General features: G+C 38.0%; 1 protein-coding gene across 2 annotated transcripts in view; it reads right to left on the bottom strand.

The window, feature by feature from the left end:
• The window catches only part of GMDS (GDP-mannose 4,6-dehydratase), a 605,111-nt gene that overhangs the window by 287,909 nt on the left and 301,400 nt on the right, over positions 1-15,802 (bottom strand). For both annotated transcript variants that reach the window (XM_002922834.4, XM_034660419.1), the window contains exon 7: positions 11,386-11,513. In XM_002922834.4, the coding sequence (XP_002922880.1) occupies positions 11,386-11,513 (128 nt within the window). The remainder of the gene's footprint in view (positions 1-11,385; positions 11,514-15,802) is intronic.

Genomic DNA, 15,802 nt, shown 5'->3' with positions numbered 1-15,802 from the left:
TCACTTGTAACTGAGTGTAATCTCTAACTGATGCATGAACCACCCAGATGATAAGTCTCCACAGCTATGACAAAATGCATCCTGTAGCCCTTTCATTGGTCATTGCTGCTAGACGAGGGCACAGGATCAGAAGATGTATGAAGTTGCTTCAGTTTTTAAATTAAATCAATCAATGAAGCTAATCTGGTTTTAGGTCTATTTCTTCTCAGGTATTCATTCATTCCATAAAAACACACTGAGCACATCCTATGTTTCAGGTGCTCTGAAGTGCACTGAAGGCTATAAAAGAAGGTCAGCAGGTGATCAGACATGGAGAGTTTTGTGTGTGAGAAGGCTGCCCAGCCAACTTGACACAAGGGCTCTGGCAGCAGGGACTCAGAGGGCTCTGAATAAAGGGTGACAGGACTACAGGGAAAATGGTCAATCCTTGTGGTTAAGTGGCTGGGGAAGAGAGTAAATAAAAGGAGGCAGCTCAGAGTGACCCCCAAAGTAGAGCAGAATTTTGAGAAGAAATGAGCAGACTGGCTAACCACCTCAAACATGCTACAAAGATGGAAGGTAAGCTACACCTGAAGATCTTAAAATTCTTGCTGGTGTGATATCAGTAAGATATCAGCATGATATCACAAAACTCACGTGATATCATACAAACTCATGTGATAATCATGGTTTTCATATAATTTCGTCTTTTATAATCATGATGTTTTTGCTACTCTATTCTACACAGAAAACACAGCTGCAGGAAAAAGAGAGGAAGACCACTAGCCACCTATTCACAATATAATGTTGTTCACACGGCACTCAGTGCATAGCAAGTAAAAGAGGGCACACCAGCCATAGTTTATCATGCTTTAAGAAAGCTTTCATTGAGCAAAGCCCAGTGGTTAATACCCAAAACCCTAGGAGCCCTCTCAAAGATGCTCTGAAGAGTTTTGATACCGTCTCCCCCCACCCACAAAGAGAAACAGAGAGAGAGCATGTGTGAGACGGAGGCAGGGGTGGGAGGATGCAGAGGAAAGAACGGGAAGGAGGAGAAAAGGAGGGACGGGCACAGAGGGAAGGGGTGAGGGAAGGAGAGGGAGGGGAAGGGAGGGAATATCAGTGCACTGTGAGTTAGGCGAGATCCTACTGACATGCTTAATTAAGCCAACACAATTCCTTTGAGTCTCACTAGACTTCTAACATCCCGGAGCCCTATATCACGCGCAATTACACAAGCAAACCGGTAATTCATTAGGGATAATTTTAATAGATGACTCATTTGGCCCAGCCAGTCAATGATGGCTTTGGTTTCCCAAAGGCTCTAGCAGATAGTTAACTACAATGAAGCTTTCAGCTGCCACTGACAAAAGGCAATGGAATTTAAACCACCTATGCCATTTTTCCAAACTTCTTCAGTTTTTTTTGAAGATAAGGATCAAATGAAGTGATTTCTGTTAATCCTGTATTTCCTGTGCAGAGCTGATATCTTCTTCAAATTATATGACTGTACAACTATTAAGTTAATACTTACTGCAGAGGAAGTCTCCCATTTAGAATATGTGACCTGGCCCTTTAACTTTTGGCTCTTCATATGTTTTAGAGCTTCTTTCTAACTCAATTTCGCTTATTTGTGCTCTTTGTTTCACAGAATGGGTAGAAGGCCAGTAGTAAAAATGCTAGTTCATTTGTAATTGCTAGTGAGGTAATACTTGTTAGATGGTCAACTTTTGAAGTTAGTGAAAAAAAATGGCCTTAAAATCTCACAAGAATGAGTCAATCTACCAAGAATCAACCCAGAAACTTTGTGCTGTTTTACCCTAAGGGGCTTCACTGAAGAGCCAGTGGGGCCAGGCTGGAACCCAGTGTTCAATACAAGGCCAGGGCATCTCTTTTCAAAGCCAGCTTTTTCATATGGAAAATGCAAATAATAATTCCTGCTCTCCTCATCACTGACTGAGATTTGTTGGGAGAATCAAATCCAAAGATGTAAATGATAAAGCACTACACAAATAAATACAAGAGGATAACCTTCAGGGGGTTTAAAAAACAAACAAACAAACAAACAAAAAAAAACCCAAAAAAAAGCCTGGTGAAAGCTCTTTGTATTTTGTTTCCAAACCTGAAATTTAAGATCCAATGAAAATCAGCAAGTAATTCTTGACCTAAAGGAGATTCTATAAGAAAAAACATATGAAACCATGAAACCTCTGGGATTCTGATCTTTGCAAGGAGAGAGAAGACAGTGCCACACCCAGGATGAGTATTTGTATTGTGTGGACATGGTGACAGAATGGCCAAGACGCAAGGGCCTCGGTCACCTTCCTGGAATGCAACCTGCCTCCTCCAGGCTCCACCCAGGCAACCCACACACATTGCCCCTGGGGCGGAAGCACACCACTCCACTTCATGAGTCAGAAGCTGGAGGATGGACCTGGGAACAGGGATCTGTGTGGCCAGGGGAGGAAATGAAATTACACACTCAAGAGAACCCAAAAAGATACTGTGGAATAGTTCTCTTTTCTGCTAGCTGCACAGTTTATGTGGGTTTTCTACAGCTGCTGTCATAGAACTCCTTATAAGAATCTTTAACTTTTACACGTGTTTAAAAACAAAGTCCTGGGGCGCCTGGGTGGCACAGCGGTTAAGCGTCTGCCTTCGGCTCAGGGCGTGATCCCAGCGTTCTGGGATCGAGCCCCACATCAGGCTCCTCTGCTATGAGCCTACTTCTTCCTCTCCCACTCCCCCTGCTTGTGTTCCCTCTTTCGCTGGCTGTCTCTATCTCTGTCAAATAAATAAATAAAATCTTTAAAAAAAAAAACAAAAACAAAGTCCTATTATTAGAAAGTGACCTGCTCCGTGTGTGTGTGTGTGCGCGTGTGTGTTTTGGGGTGGGGGGATACAGTGGACTGGGAGGTGGGACAGGAAGGGGGAAAGAATGGAACAGTGAAAGTTTTCCAAAACAACAGAATCTGTGATGGAAATCCTGCTTTATCTAGAAGAATCCTCTATCAAATGAGAGCCTTGAAAACTGAGAAATATAGTGAGGACCACACAAGTAAAGAGGTTTCTGAATGAGCAGATGTCAGCGTCACCAGTCATGCTGAGGGGCACTTGATCTTGTAAGCTAATGCTACTTTTGTGATTATTATAATTCTGTTTGGTAAATCAGGACCAGTATATCATTCTTTCATTCTACTTTTTCCATCTGCTCATATATCCTTCTTTTACAAATAGGAATAGAGTCTAATGATAGTAGAATCTGCAGATAATTGAGAAACCTACCACAGCATGAGAACATATGGGCACGATTCAGTGTTCCTTTACGGTCTGCATGCAACAAGAGAAAAAACTGCTTGAAAACATTACTTCCTGGAATCAAGCAAATTCATCACAATTAAAACCTAAATGTGGTAAGATCATATTCAGTAGGGACTATCTTCTGCTAAGTTTAGAAAATAATCTTTTAATAATGAGAGGAATAAAACACATTTCGTATATATTCATTTTTATAAATTATATAAAGAAATGGTCAACTAGAGAGTATTTATTGGGCATGTGCCGTTCCGTACCAAGCATGTTGGGAGGCACCATTACAATAATGAAGAATAATATCCAGTTCCTGCCTTCAAGGAGCTTCCCTGACAGAGACTGATACTATACAACTAGCCACATCATATCCTGTGTTTGTGGAGGAACGGCTTGATTCTCAGAGATCTCAGTCTACTTGGATCCTTTAGGAAGTAATAAACAGTAATGAGTTAGATCCAGTCACTCTCTTCATAACATGAGGAAAAAATAGCAGATGTGATCTCAAATATTTTACGTGACCTTGAGAGAAAGCTGGGGAAGCTATGCGAAGGAGTAATTTCATCTCTTTCTTTAGGAGCTGGACTAATAATTTCCATGGGAGACTCAAATCAACAACGTGAAGACAGTTTTGCAAGGGTTTCTCAATTGTGCCTTTAAGTAATACTGTTTTTATAAAACTATACTTGTAAATTAACTAGGCTTGGTGGAAGCTCCAGTCTATCTTTCCTAAAATGTAAAGGGATCTCACTGGTACCCCAAATTTGTCCATTTGGGCCATACTTAGCTTACATGTATGATACCTCCGGTTTCTGGAACAACTGTAAAAGCTACATGGGAAAACCCTTTGGAAATCTGACCCCAAGAGGATGGTGGCTTCTGAATATTCTTGAACCACAATAAGGCACAGAGTAAAGAACACAAAGCAAAATCAATCCCCTGTTTTAAAGCTATTTAACTGGCAAGTCAAAGCAGCAGACATTTCATTCCTGCACAACATCTATGCCCAGAAAGAGTCCAAATAGCTGTCTGCCTCTTGCTCTCACAATCGCTGCCCTGGGCGAACAAGCTGTGGGACAGATCGAGGTATCCATCACACAGATTGCCCCTGAGTTCGGATCTAATTGCACCACAAGCCATCAGCTATCCCAGCTTTACTAAACTCAAAAGGTAGAAAAAGAAATAACTGATTTTTACAAATTCAAATGATGCAATATTCACAGAGGGCATCAAAATTTTTTCCTTACCTAGAAAGAAACGGTAAGGAGAATCTTTGAGACTTACTGCTATGATTCTATGGCATTAAATAAGCAGAGAATATATTTTCTAGCACGATACACAGAAGCAGAAAATAAAATGCATGTCTTTGCCTTACAGAACATTCTATTTGGAAGAGGTTTTTTGCTTTGTGGCTTTGGATATAAAGGCAAAATTAGCATGCTTGTATTAAAGGGTACCCTAAGGGTAAGCCTGGGAACCTGGAGCCTGGGCTCCTGATAGCAGCAAGAGGCCCTTAAGTGGTCTGAGAAAGTCACAGAAAAGGGCCACAGGTCCAGGCCCTGTGAGGACAAAACATGTAATTTCAGTAAATGATTTCCTGTGAAATCAGGTAAATAAGATAAAACCAAACAGTACTTTAGAATGAATGTAAAAATGAGGGTTTTGACTCTGTGTGTGTGTAGGGGGGTGTGTGTGTATGAGAGAGATAGTAATTTATGGGCTTTTCTGGGCATGGGACACACGAAAGTAGGAAATACTTGCAAATACTTTCTGCCCTTTCCAGAGAGCACTAATGTAAAAATGAAGCATTTAATATTAAAGATATATACCTTCTTGAGGTAAAATCATCACTAAATTTAGGTGATGTCATATTTTACAAGAGGCAATTACGTCTATATCACATGAACAGTCTTGTTATTAAAGTTAAATAGCCAGTTTTCATTTGCAGGCAGAGGCAGATGTGAAGTGGGCGGCACCAGGGAAAGGAGAGCCGACAGAGAGAAGCAAGAAGGACAGAGGCAAGCGGAGGAAGGGCCGCTCAGCCAGGATGAGGAACAGCACACAGGCACTGGGCAGGCCCCGCTGGGGGTGGAAGGAGAAAGCTCCCGAACCTCACGGTACAGTTCAGACGTAAGTAAATGAGTGTGATAACGTAAGAGTAACAGGAGGTTTTTTATACTGTTTTCCTAGACTATTCTCAGAACTAGAACCATGACTTTCTCAGGTACAAGCAGTCATTTCATGATCCACAGCAGTATGACGACACTTAGCATCAGTGGGAGTGAGTAAAGGGTGGAGTACAAGCTTCTACCTTAATGTGGTTAATTGCTACCCATCAGAACTTCAATGGCATTTACACAAAGTTTCATAATCCGTTTCCACAGGCACTATATCTACTGAATTTGCAACTCCACTCCATATTCATTTTCATTCTTTCTCTCCACATAAATGCACTTATACACATTTGCCAAGAACTACTTTTCTAACTTAATGTCAGATGCTCAATTTTAAATTTTTAAAATACAACTGAAAATATGATCTAAAAATGCATCCACCTCCTTGTTTCTTAATATCTGTGGATGAAAACTTGATGAATAATCCATCCTAGAAATTCCACTGGTGTAGTCTTCATTCACTGAGACAACAATTTAAACAGAGCCTAGTGTTTCTGGGATCTGGGGGCTTGGCAACTCCTGTGATGTCATCCCTAATGACTCAAGACCTGGCCAGTGGAAATAAGGCAACTATGACCCTCTGCATTTCTGCTAAGTGAGGCCGTACCTAAAGAACAGATTCTGGCTCCATGAACACTTGAGAGAATTCAAACACAACAAGAAATCAAGCTATTCTCCTGAACAACAAAAAAACTGAAACAAACAGTTCATTGACGGTGCGACAAGTAAGCTTTCCCTTAAATAAAATCTCAGAAAGCTTAAATGTCATCCTTTTCTTCCAGATTTGTGTGAATTAACACAGGATGCAAAATGCTAGCAGCAGCCTGCCAGATGAGGAAGAAGGGAAGGGAAAACACTGTTAATTCTCCCCAGCTCTGTCAACAGTCTACTCCCCCTCCCCCTTCCCCGAGGCTCCCTGGCTTTCCCCAGGTCTCTGTTATGAATGGAGAACTGAAAGCTGTACGGAAAGTTAAGGCATGTAGACAACAATGGACAGCTAGGGAAGGACACCTAACTACTCATTTTCCCCAAACGTATCCTCTCTGAGTCTTTGCCTAATATAGTCAATATAATGGGTTCAGCAAGACCTGATCGCTGCCTCAGCCACACGCTCTTCTCCAGATACTTCTCTTCCCTTGGACTATAAATGGCATAAAGGGAAAAGGGAGAGAAGCTCAATGTCTTGTCTCTCTGGGAAATGGAAAGTTAGCCAGACCCCACTGCTTATGTCGCTGTTCCCCTCACATCAATGTGAATTAGTGGTTTGACAATGGCTGAGGTATCAGGCCTGGGTTAGAGCTCAGGCTTCATTCACCTCTGCTGGCCACGGCTTTGGGCAAATCATCCCCTGAACTCTCCAACCCTCAGTTCCTTCATACTAAAGGACTGTTGTATGTATCATATAAGATAACGGATATATAAAGTCCTCAGTAAAGTTTCTGGCACATAATGAGTCCCCAACATTTGGCAGTTTTTATTATTTTTTCCCCTAAAACTAGCTTTTTAAAAATTAATCTATGAACCCTGCCAAAAAAGGAGGAGGAGGAGGGGGAAGAAAGGAAAGAAAGAAGAAAGAAGGAAGGCGGGGGGGGGGGGAGGGAGGGAGAAAAGAAAGAGGTATGTGTGAGAGACCACTATATTAAAATTCAGATGAATCTCAAAAATCCTCCCCTAATAATTTGAACATGGCCTGGTTTGCCTTTGGGCCAGGAGGACTCTTCAGGAGCACCTGTATGCTCAATTGTTGGCAGTAAAACCTCATGATATTTTTAAAATGGCTTTTTGCTGAGTCTTGGAAAAAGCTCAGCCTTAGGTCTCTTGATTACCCATGTATCCCAAGAGCAAGGACCCTCTTATGAGTGGTAAAAACTTAAAGATACTCTCAGTCCAGCCCTTGTCAATTAGCTCACCTCTCAATATTTTCCCGCTATAGTTATGTTCTAGCTAGTTTTATCAAGGTGGGATCACACTGGGACCTTGTTAACCAAACCGTTACCATGAATTTTAAACCTATGGTGCCATTTTCCAGCTCTGCACTGCTAGATGTTAATATATATTTTTTATTAAAAGGGTGGCAAAGTTAAATAAGTTTGAGAAGCCTTTATTAATCTTAGCAGGCCACAGTGCATTCATATATCCTAAGTTTGGAGAAGTCAGTACTACAATAAAGAAATCTGCTTACCTTTGTGCAATTTAGCATTGTGCAGGCTTATTGGGCTTTAGACAAAGTTTAATAGACTGTAATGTGTAGCAACTAGAACCATGACCATGGTAGGTACTGAATAGAAGATATGTGAAAAGACCAATGCCCCCTAGAGAAGTTAGAGGTCCTCTCCTTCACAGTTTTCAGGCACTACTGGTACAATGTTGACTACCTGAATTTGCCTGGATGTGGTATACAGCCGCCAGTGTGTTCTCATGAATATAAGGAGTTGCTTCAATGTATGTGGAGGGCCGCAGGCATGAAAACAGAGTGAGATGGTCGTATAATTATGTAAGAAGATACAAATATTTTAAAAGTTTGAATTGTCAACTGACTACATCCCATAAGAAGTGTAAATTCTTGATAACCTGTGTTGTGTAAACTATTTAGAGCTCTGACCCATCAGCACTACAGTAGTATTTAAAACAGTAATATTTTTCTCAAATTGCAACAATATTGTTAGATGTTAATTACAGAATCTGGGTGGGGGGTATATAACTGTTCATGGTAAAATTCATTCAACAATCTTATAAGTTTATAATAAAATATTGGAAAAGATATAACTGCCTATAACTTGTTTATCCTGAAGTACAATGTAATTTAATACAGTTTTTATATTCTTCATTTCAAGTTGAAATACTGTTTACCCACTCATATTAAGTTTTGAATCATTTTGATCTAGGAAACAAGACTATAAATGGATGTTAATGAACCTGAATCAGCAACAGGAAATGGCTTTGTATAAATTGTTGCAAAACTGTTTACAAGACAGTTAGATTCTAATCATGAACGTACAGCACATTAATGATAATTTTTTACAGGGTTGTTATTATGCCCTTTTCACAGATGGGTAAACTGAGATATAACACCCTAAGCTGACACAGCTAGGATCCCTACGCTCTGTTTGTCAAATGCTCTCTACTCTTCATTGTGGAAGTTCATCATAAGTAAAAAAGTATAAGTCATGTAATCTAAAGATTTGCCAGTACAATATGTTTGTGTATAAATGAGAAAGATTATATAATTAAAACGTGTGTAAATAAGATGCTATTATGACTTGTTTGATCTGTACTTGCCAAGGCTTCTTTATTCTAAAGCTGATTATTGTGCCAGGATGCAGATATAACTTAAACAAACATCTTCTCTTTTTTCATTCTTATTCCTTGTTGACTTTAATTTGGCAACGTCTACTTTTAGTCAGAAGTCTGTGAAGTAACCACATTTTAATACATTTAGAAATGCAAGGGATGGTGATAGTTCTTAAAATGGAAATAACAAACTACGAATTATTACTTAGTAATGAAACTTTTTTTAGAAATCAAGAAATTTAGACTTCTTTCAGGACCCATAAATGAGAACTAGACAATGCTTCTTCTTACATCATCAACATGTGTTACAGTCTGAACCCCAGGGAAATCCTTCATAGCAAAACCTACTTGTATTGTGGAACAAATCAAGTCTTGAATGCCGATGAGAATGACTTAATTTTGAATGTCTGTTTCTCCATAAAATCTGAAAATTTTACATTCTTACTGAAAGGCCAGAACATTTTACTTTTGCATGGATGTTTTGGCTTCTTGGGCTCACGGTACTGACAACCATCCCGTCAAGGAATCTTCAAAACAGCATTTGGGGAGACCTTTTTGAAGTCTTTGAGCCAAAACGTATACAAAATGCATTTATTTTAAATGTAAACAAATGTGGCCCCTTTGTTTCCAAGTTTGAGCTACACCTAGGACCAGTGCTAGCCTTGGCATTTTGGGAGTGAGATGATAGCACAGTCCTTCTTTCAGCTCCACTGAGCTCACAAAAGACTTACTCATTACTTATGTATTTATTTAATAGTGTAGTGAGGTTTTTTCTGGCCTATTTTTAAAATGTCATTAATTTTTTTTCTGATTGAAAAAGTTTACATTCATTTCAAATATATGGAAAATAAAGAAATATAAAAGAGGAAAATAAGCATAACCAGTAATAAGCATTATTAACATTTGGTATGCTGTTTCACTATCAAAATCTATTTCTGAGACTCCCCACCACTTAGCGTGAAGCCTGATTCAGGGATCCATCTCATGACCCTGAGACAATGACCTGAGCAGAAACCAAGAGTCGGATGCTCAACTGACTTAGCCACCCAGGCACCCCTATTTCTGAGTTCTAATAAAAACTAAATTTTTTATCCTGGTGCAAAAAAATAAAATTAAATAGAATGGAATTTGATCTATTTTGTTCTGAATCTGGAGAGCAAGAGTTTGGAAAAGAAGGATACCTATATAGCTCTCTATTGCTCTAAGTATATGCAGATAGATAGCTAGAATGATATTTTTGAAAAAAATAACCATTTTTATAAAACTTGCCTCATATTTTTAAGTAGGTTGGGTCATATAGGTTAGACAAAACAGCATTTCAGCATCTATTGATGACATCTCTTTTCACCTACTTCTTAGAATTTCTGTAAGTGTGGCCTTACATATTTTTTAATGTAATGTTCTTAAAATGTATCTAATGTCTACTGTCATAAAATAATGCCTCTTTGTAATGACAGCTTAGAAGAACATACTGAAATGATCTAAATGTTACACTGTTCAAAATTTAAAATTAGAGCTATTTTTTGTCCATAATATAAATCAGTATTAGGTGTTCAAGTATACATTTTTAATTGTTATAAATAAAAAAAATAACACTGCCGAGACTTAACCTCTATGGTAGCAAGTGAACTACTTGTTTGCTTTCTTTCGTAAATGTTCAAGTTTCTTTTTGAATCGCATCAATGAACAAGGAAGCCAGATCCGGTTTCCCAGAGAGGAATCATTAAGGACAGAAATAGTTTCCTGAACACAGGAAATCTGTAAGCACCTAAACAAGGACAAGCGGACTCCAGGGAAAAAGACAATGTTACCAACATGCTCCTTCATGTCTGGCCACAGAAACCACCACAGATATTTAAAAGCATACAGATCAGGGAAAGGTGAAATATAACCATTTGCTTAAAGAAAAATCACACTACTTATACATGTAACATATCTAACCCAAACCAAAATTTAATGTGTATGTAAGTCCCAAGACTGAAAATTTGAATTTCCCTTTAACTATATCCAGTATTATGCAATAGTATCATTATTAGCAATTCTCTATTTAATGAACAAAATTCATTGGTATGCAAAGTCATACTTTGAGAAAGGTGTAGGGTAATAACCAGAAACCAAAAGCTCCATAAGAATATTACTCTTAGAGTACCTTAGTAGCATAATGTAAATCTGAAAGTCTTGGATTATACAAATTGAAATTCAGTAATATTTCTTGAAGCTCTGAGAACTGCACATTTATACCTAAAAATTCTTTCACAGTTAGTTATATACATATTAGGCAGGCAGGAGGGAGAAGGTGCAAAAAGCAAGAAGCAGAAAGAAGCTTTAGGAAGAAAAGAACACTAAAACATTTTTTCGCCCATCGTCCAAATGAATGACCGACACCTACATTTTAAATAACGAAAAGAACAATTGTGAGAGGTTTCCACCATCAAGGAATACTCAGTGTAATCTAGAAGTAAAGTTGAAAAGTGGAGCCTTAAACTGAAAGTAGTAAGAGTCTAAACATCTCTGCGTTAGCAAAATTTTATATGCTACCACCTCTTGCAGGTCATGCTTTTCCACTAGAGGCCGGCATTGAAAACACCAACTGATGCAGGTATTTTTAAGAACATAATGAGTCAGTTCCTACCTCTACATAGTCCTTGGCATGGCCCCAATCTCGTTTGGCATCCAGATTTCCCAAACTGAAACATTCCAGTTGTCCAAGGTAAATCTTAGCCACTGACCGGCTAATTTTTCGAGTAACAAAATTAGCTCCTAAAAAGAGATAAAAAGGTGTATTATCAGTATAGTACATTTGACATTTAACAGTTTGGTGAACCAAACCCACTCTCAGCCTCTGGGCATTTCTTTCATTCTTATCCCCCTCCTTTAAAATAAGAATAAAAGAAAACGATCATTAACTGTCATTTAGATAAGTTAAGAAGCTCTAATTCTAAGTGTCACATCAGCTCTACTTTCATAACAAACATTTTTCTTTGGGGGACGTCTTAACATTCCTAATTTGCTGCTGCTATATGTGACCCAGGCATTAGGCCAAAGAAAAGCTATTGGAATGCCAGTTTTTAAACAGAAAATTCAAAAGGGTTGTATAAAGGGAAATGCCAGAATGGAAGACAGACATCTAAGACCACCCTGATTTTTTTAAAGAACATAAACAGCATATGTTCCTATTAATAAAGCTATTTTGGGGCTCATGGGGAAAGAGAGAGGAGAGTAACTTAGCTCACCGGGTATAACTAGTTAAAGGAAACAAACAAGAAATGCATTTGGGTTGCCAATAAGTGGTGATCATTCTTCTTTAGAAATCTGCAAAGCTATCCAATTATAAATTATGACACAGTTTCAAGTCAAAAGTTTCTCTGTACTATAGTTACTGAAATGCCACTTTCCAAATTCACTTTAGTGCTATGTACAGAAATGGTCTCCTGAATTTTGCATAAATATTTTGAAACAATTGATGAAAGGGACCGTATATTGAAGAAAGAAGTGAAATTGTCTTTTGTTCTTTGGTCTTTAATGAAAGCCTCTACCTTGGAAAAAGATTACAGAGAAGGACAAAATTCAAAGACACTTCTGAGATGATTTTACCCATGCCTCTGTTTCTAGGTAAGGTTATCACAAACACCACCAGGTAATGCCAAATTCTCAAGGTAATAACATACATAAAGTCAATAATGGCTGCATACAGTTTAGATAGATTACTATCATAATTTATCACATTTCAATAACTTTAGCTTTGTTCTTTTGCAGATTAAGCAGGGAGGTGAGTTATGATGAAAGCTTTTGGCTTTTAGAGAAATTGGCACAGGGATAAGGGGAATTTTTCTAAAGAGGTTTACTAAATTTTGGCAAGAACACAGCCCAGGGCAAGTGCAAACAGATACTAGATCACTTACTACAAAATTTGGTATGCACATCTATACCAATGCCATCATTAAAAATGACAATGGGATTTCCATGGAAATCTAAAAGCTTTAGTTTCTCTTAGCAGCTATAGAGTATGCCATGCTTCCTCCATGGCAGTTTATAAAACACAGTGTTCCTTCAAAAAAGAACCTTTTGAAATGAAGAAATATTTAATAAGAGCAATCCTTCTCAATCTGCCACCCATTAGCAATCTTTTATTCTCTGCTGACTTGTAACAAATTTAAATTTATAATTAAATGTAGATTTCTTGATGTCTACCTTTCTATTTTAATAAGAGGACTATACTATCATTCCAAATATACTAGATAAATTAGCCATGCCATATAATTAGATGAAGTTCCCAACATAAAATAGTTCGGTTATTCTCTTTATTGGTAAGCAAATGTTTAGGGCTCCTATGGAAGCATGTGACCATGTTCAAACAATCTATCTAGGCCCTACCCTTACTGTTTAGTCTTTCAAACAGTATTAACTGAGCACCTGCCATGCACAGAGCGCTGAGCTAGAAAACTTGGGAGTGAGGCAGCAGCCCCTACTTTCAAGTAGCACAGAGAGGGTAAAATAGACAAATAAATCAGAGCAGCCAGAAGTGAGATGACAGATTTGCAAGAACAGAAACAGTCAAGTCTGGTAACTCAGTGGCTGGATGCGGTCAGGAAACAGCCACCAGAGAAGCAGCCTGCATTGAGGTCATGAAGGGTTTAATGAAGCTGTGAGACAGGGATGGTGCTTTGAGCACAAGCAAAAGCAGTGCAGGGGCTTCTGAGCAGGCCTTTGTCTTTAAATCCTTATCACAAGCCTGCAATATCATGACCTCAACACCTCTGACAACGGCTATCACTTTTAGCATTGTGTTAAGTGCTACTCCATTGATCTATACATTTATCCTCACGAGAGCATCACACATTCTTGATTACTTTAGCTTTATGGTTTGATTACTTTAGCTTTTTTTAAAATCAGGAAGTGTGAGTTTTCTGACTTTGCTCTTTTTAAAGATTGTTTTAGCTATCTCAGTCCCTCAAATTTCTGTATGATTTTTAGGTTGAGCTGGTTAATTTATGCAAAAAAAGCCAAGTGAGATTTTGATAGGGATTGTGTGGAATCTGTAGGACAATATTAACCATATCCTATCTTCCAATTTTTGAACACAGGATGTCTTTCCACTTACTTAGGTCTTTTGAAATTTCTTTCAGCAATGTTTTGAAGTTCCCCGAAAAAAAGTTTTGTTTTTGTTTTGTTAAATTTGTTCCTAAGTTCTTTATTCTCTTTGATGTTATCGTAAATGGAATTGTTTGCCAAATTCCATTTTCAGATTAATTTCAAACATTATTGCTACCATTTGCTTCACTAATTTTTGGAGAGGCTTAAAATTATTATTTTTAAAAATTTACTCTCTTCATTTTTATGCCTCATCACATAAGACTGAAGTTTTTAGGAGAGAACGATATAAAATCATTATATATTACAGTGAGACCTAGAGGTAACTTTGCCCAACCATCCCAAGTGTGCAGGTGGAGAGAGAGAGAGGCAGAGAGGCTCAGCAAAACTGCCCGACAGTCTGGACAAGTAGGCGAGCCTGATCCAAGACTGTCTTGCTTGCTTTCCTATCTGTGCTGTTTTCACTAAGCAACAGTGCAACGAAGGAGTTATCCTTCCTCAGATTAAAGGTGTTGTGCATTATTAACACATCGATAAATGGACCACTTGAAATTATTTTAAATGAATACTTGATTTCTAAAAGCCTTAAACTAGAAGACTTTAGCTAGGAAGAAGACCAAGAAATGAAAAGTTAGCCCAATGACCAAAGGCCAGCTCTGTTAGCTACTGGCTATAGTATTTTGCACCAATCAGTTAAAAGCTCTGAAGTTACAGTCTCTTCTGTAAACTACCAGTATAGTAATACTTGCCATGTCAAATCACAGCATATGTTAATGTAGATGAAACAACGCTGTAGGACATAAATAATTACTGAATGTAAGGAAGTATTATCATCACGTCCTGGTTTGTAAAACAAGGATAATAACAGGTACTTACCATGTCGATTTGATGTTTAAGTGAGAAAATCTAGATAATATGATTAGCAAGTTCTCAATAAATGTTAGCCATTATTATAATTATTACATTGCAATGTTAATGGTATCTATAATTAAGACTCAATGAAAAGTTCAGGTTTCTTAGTTCTTTTATGACTAGGTCTCTTAATTCTCTGATTTTTGAAAATCTGAGGTTGAGAACAGATCTAAATAAAAAGCCAAAGTCAAATGTACAGGCTCACACACTGAAAGCACTAATAAACATTTCTTAAACCATTACAGGTTACTTTTTCAATATAAACTCATTAACATAGAAAAAAGAGTGGCAACATTAATGTATATCCATAAGAAAAAGAGAAATTAAGATGAATTTTAGTTCAAATCTTAGTTCTAAGACTGAGATCACGAGTTTTGCTAGCATTGACAGAATGAAAGGAACAGAATTTCCATTTTGACAATACAGCATACAAGAAAAACTGCCACATTAAAAACACTAAGAGATGCTGGATAAAATATCTGTATTATTTATTTGAACTCAAAGCTGAGTCTCCAAGAGGTATTCAAATGAGAGGAAAGCTCCAGAGCACAGGTCTGGGTGGGTACTGAGGGTTCTGGGCTAAGAACATCACTGGCGTACCATCTCAGGACCTGCAAACAGGCTTCAGCTTTAATATCCAAGCCGAGGCAAAGGGCATGGCCTTGGAGGTAAAACACTGGAAGTAGGGTTATACACTACGTGAATCATTAATAATTCTCTTCCTTTTATAAGTGCCATTATCTTAAATAACCATTTTAACTTTTCAGCTGCCTTACTATAAAATGGGATAATAAGCCATACTAAGGACCTAATAAGATACTACGGTTCAAAGGCCCTAAAGTACTTCTACTAGTTACAAATGTTTATTGTCTTGAATATTTTTACTGGAATCAATCTTTTAAAATAGTAAGGCCTTTTTCTTTCACATTTGTCTTTACGTTACCTTCTCCACAGTTAGCCCAAGTCTGGGAAAAGATTAGGAGATCTACTTCAAATAGTCAAAAAGAAAGTTAATATTCATCCCTATCATTCAAAATAGTTTTCTG

The sequence above is a fragment of the Ailuropoda melanoleuca genome, chromosome 5, assembly GCF_002007445.2.
Source record: "Ailuropoda melanoleuca isolate Jingjing chromosome 5, ASM200744v2, whole genome shotgun sequence".
Taxonomy (NCBI): Eukaryota; Metazoa; Chordata; class Mammalia; order Carnivora; family Ursidae; genus Ailuropoda; species Ailuropoda melanoleuca.
The sequence above is the reverse complement of the archived record's forward strand: the minus strand, read 5'-3'. Positions and strand labels throughout refer to the sequence as shown.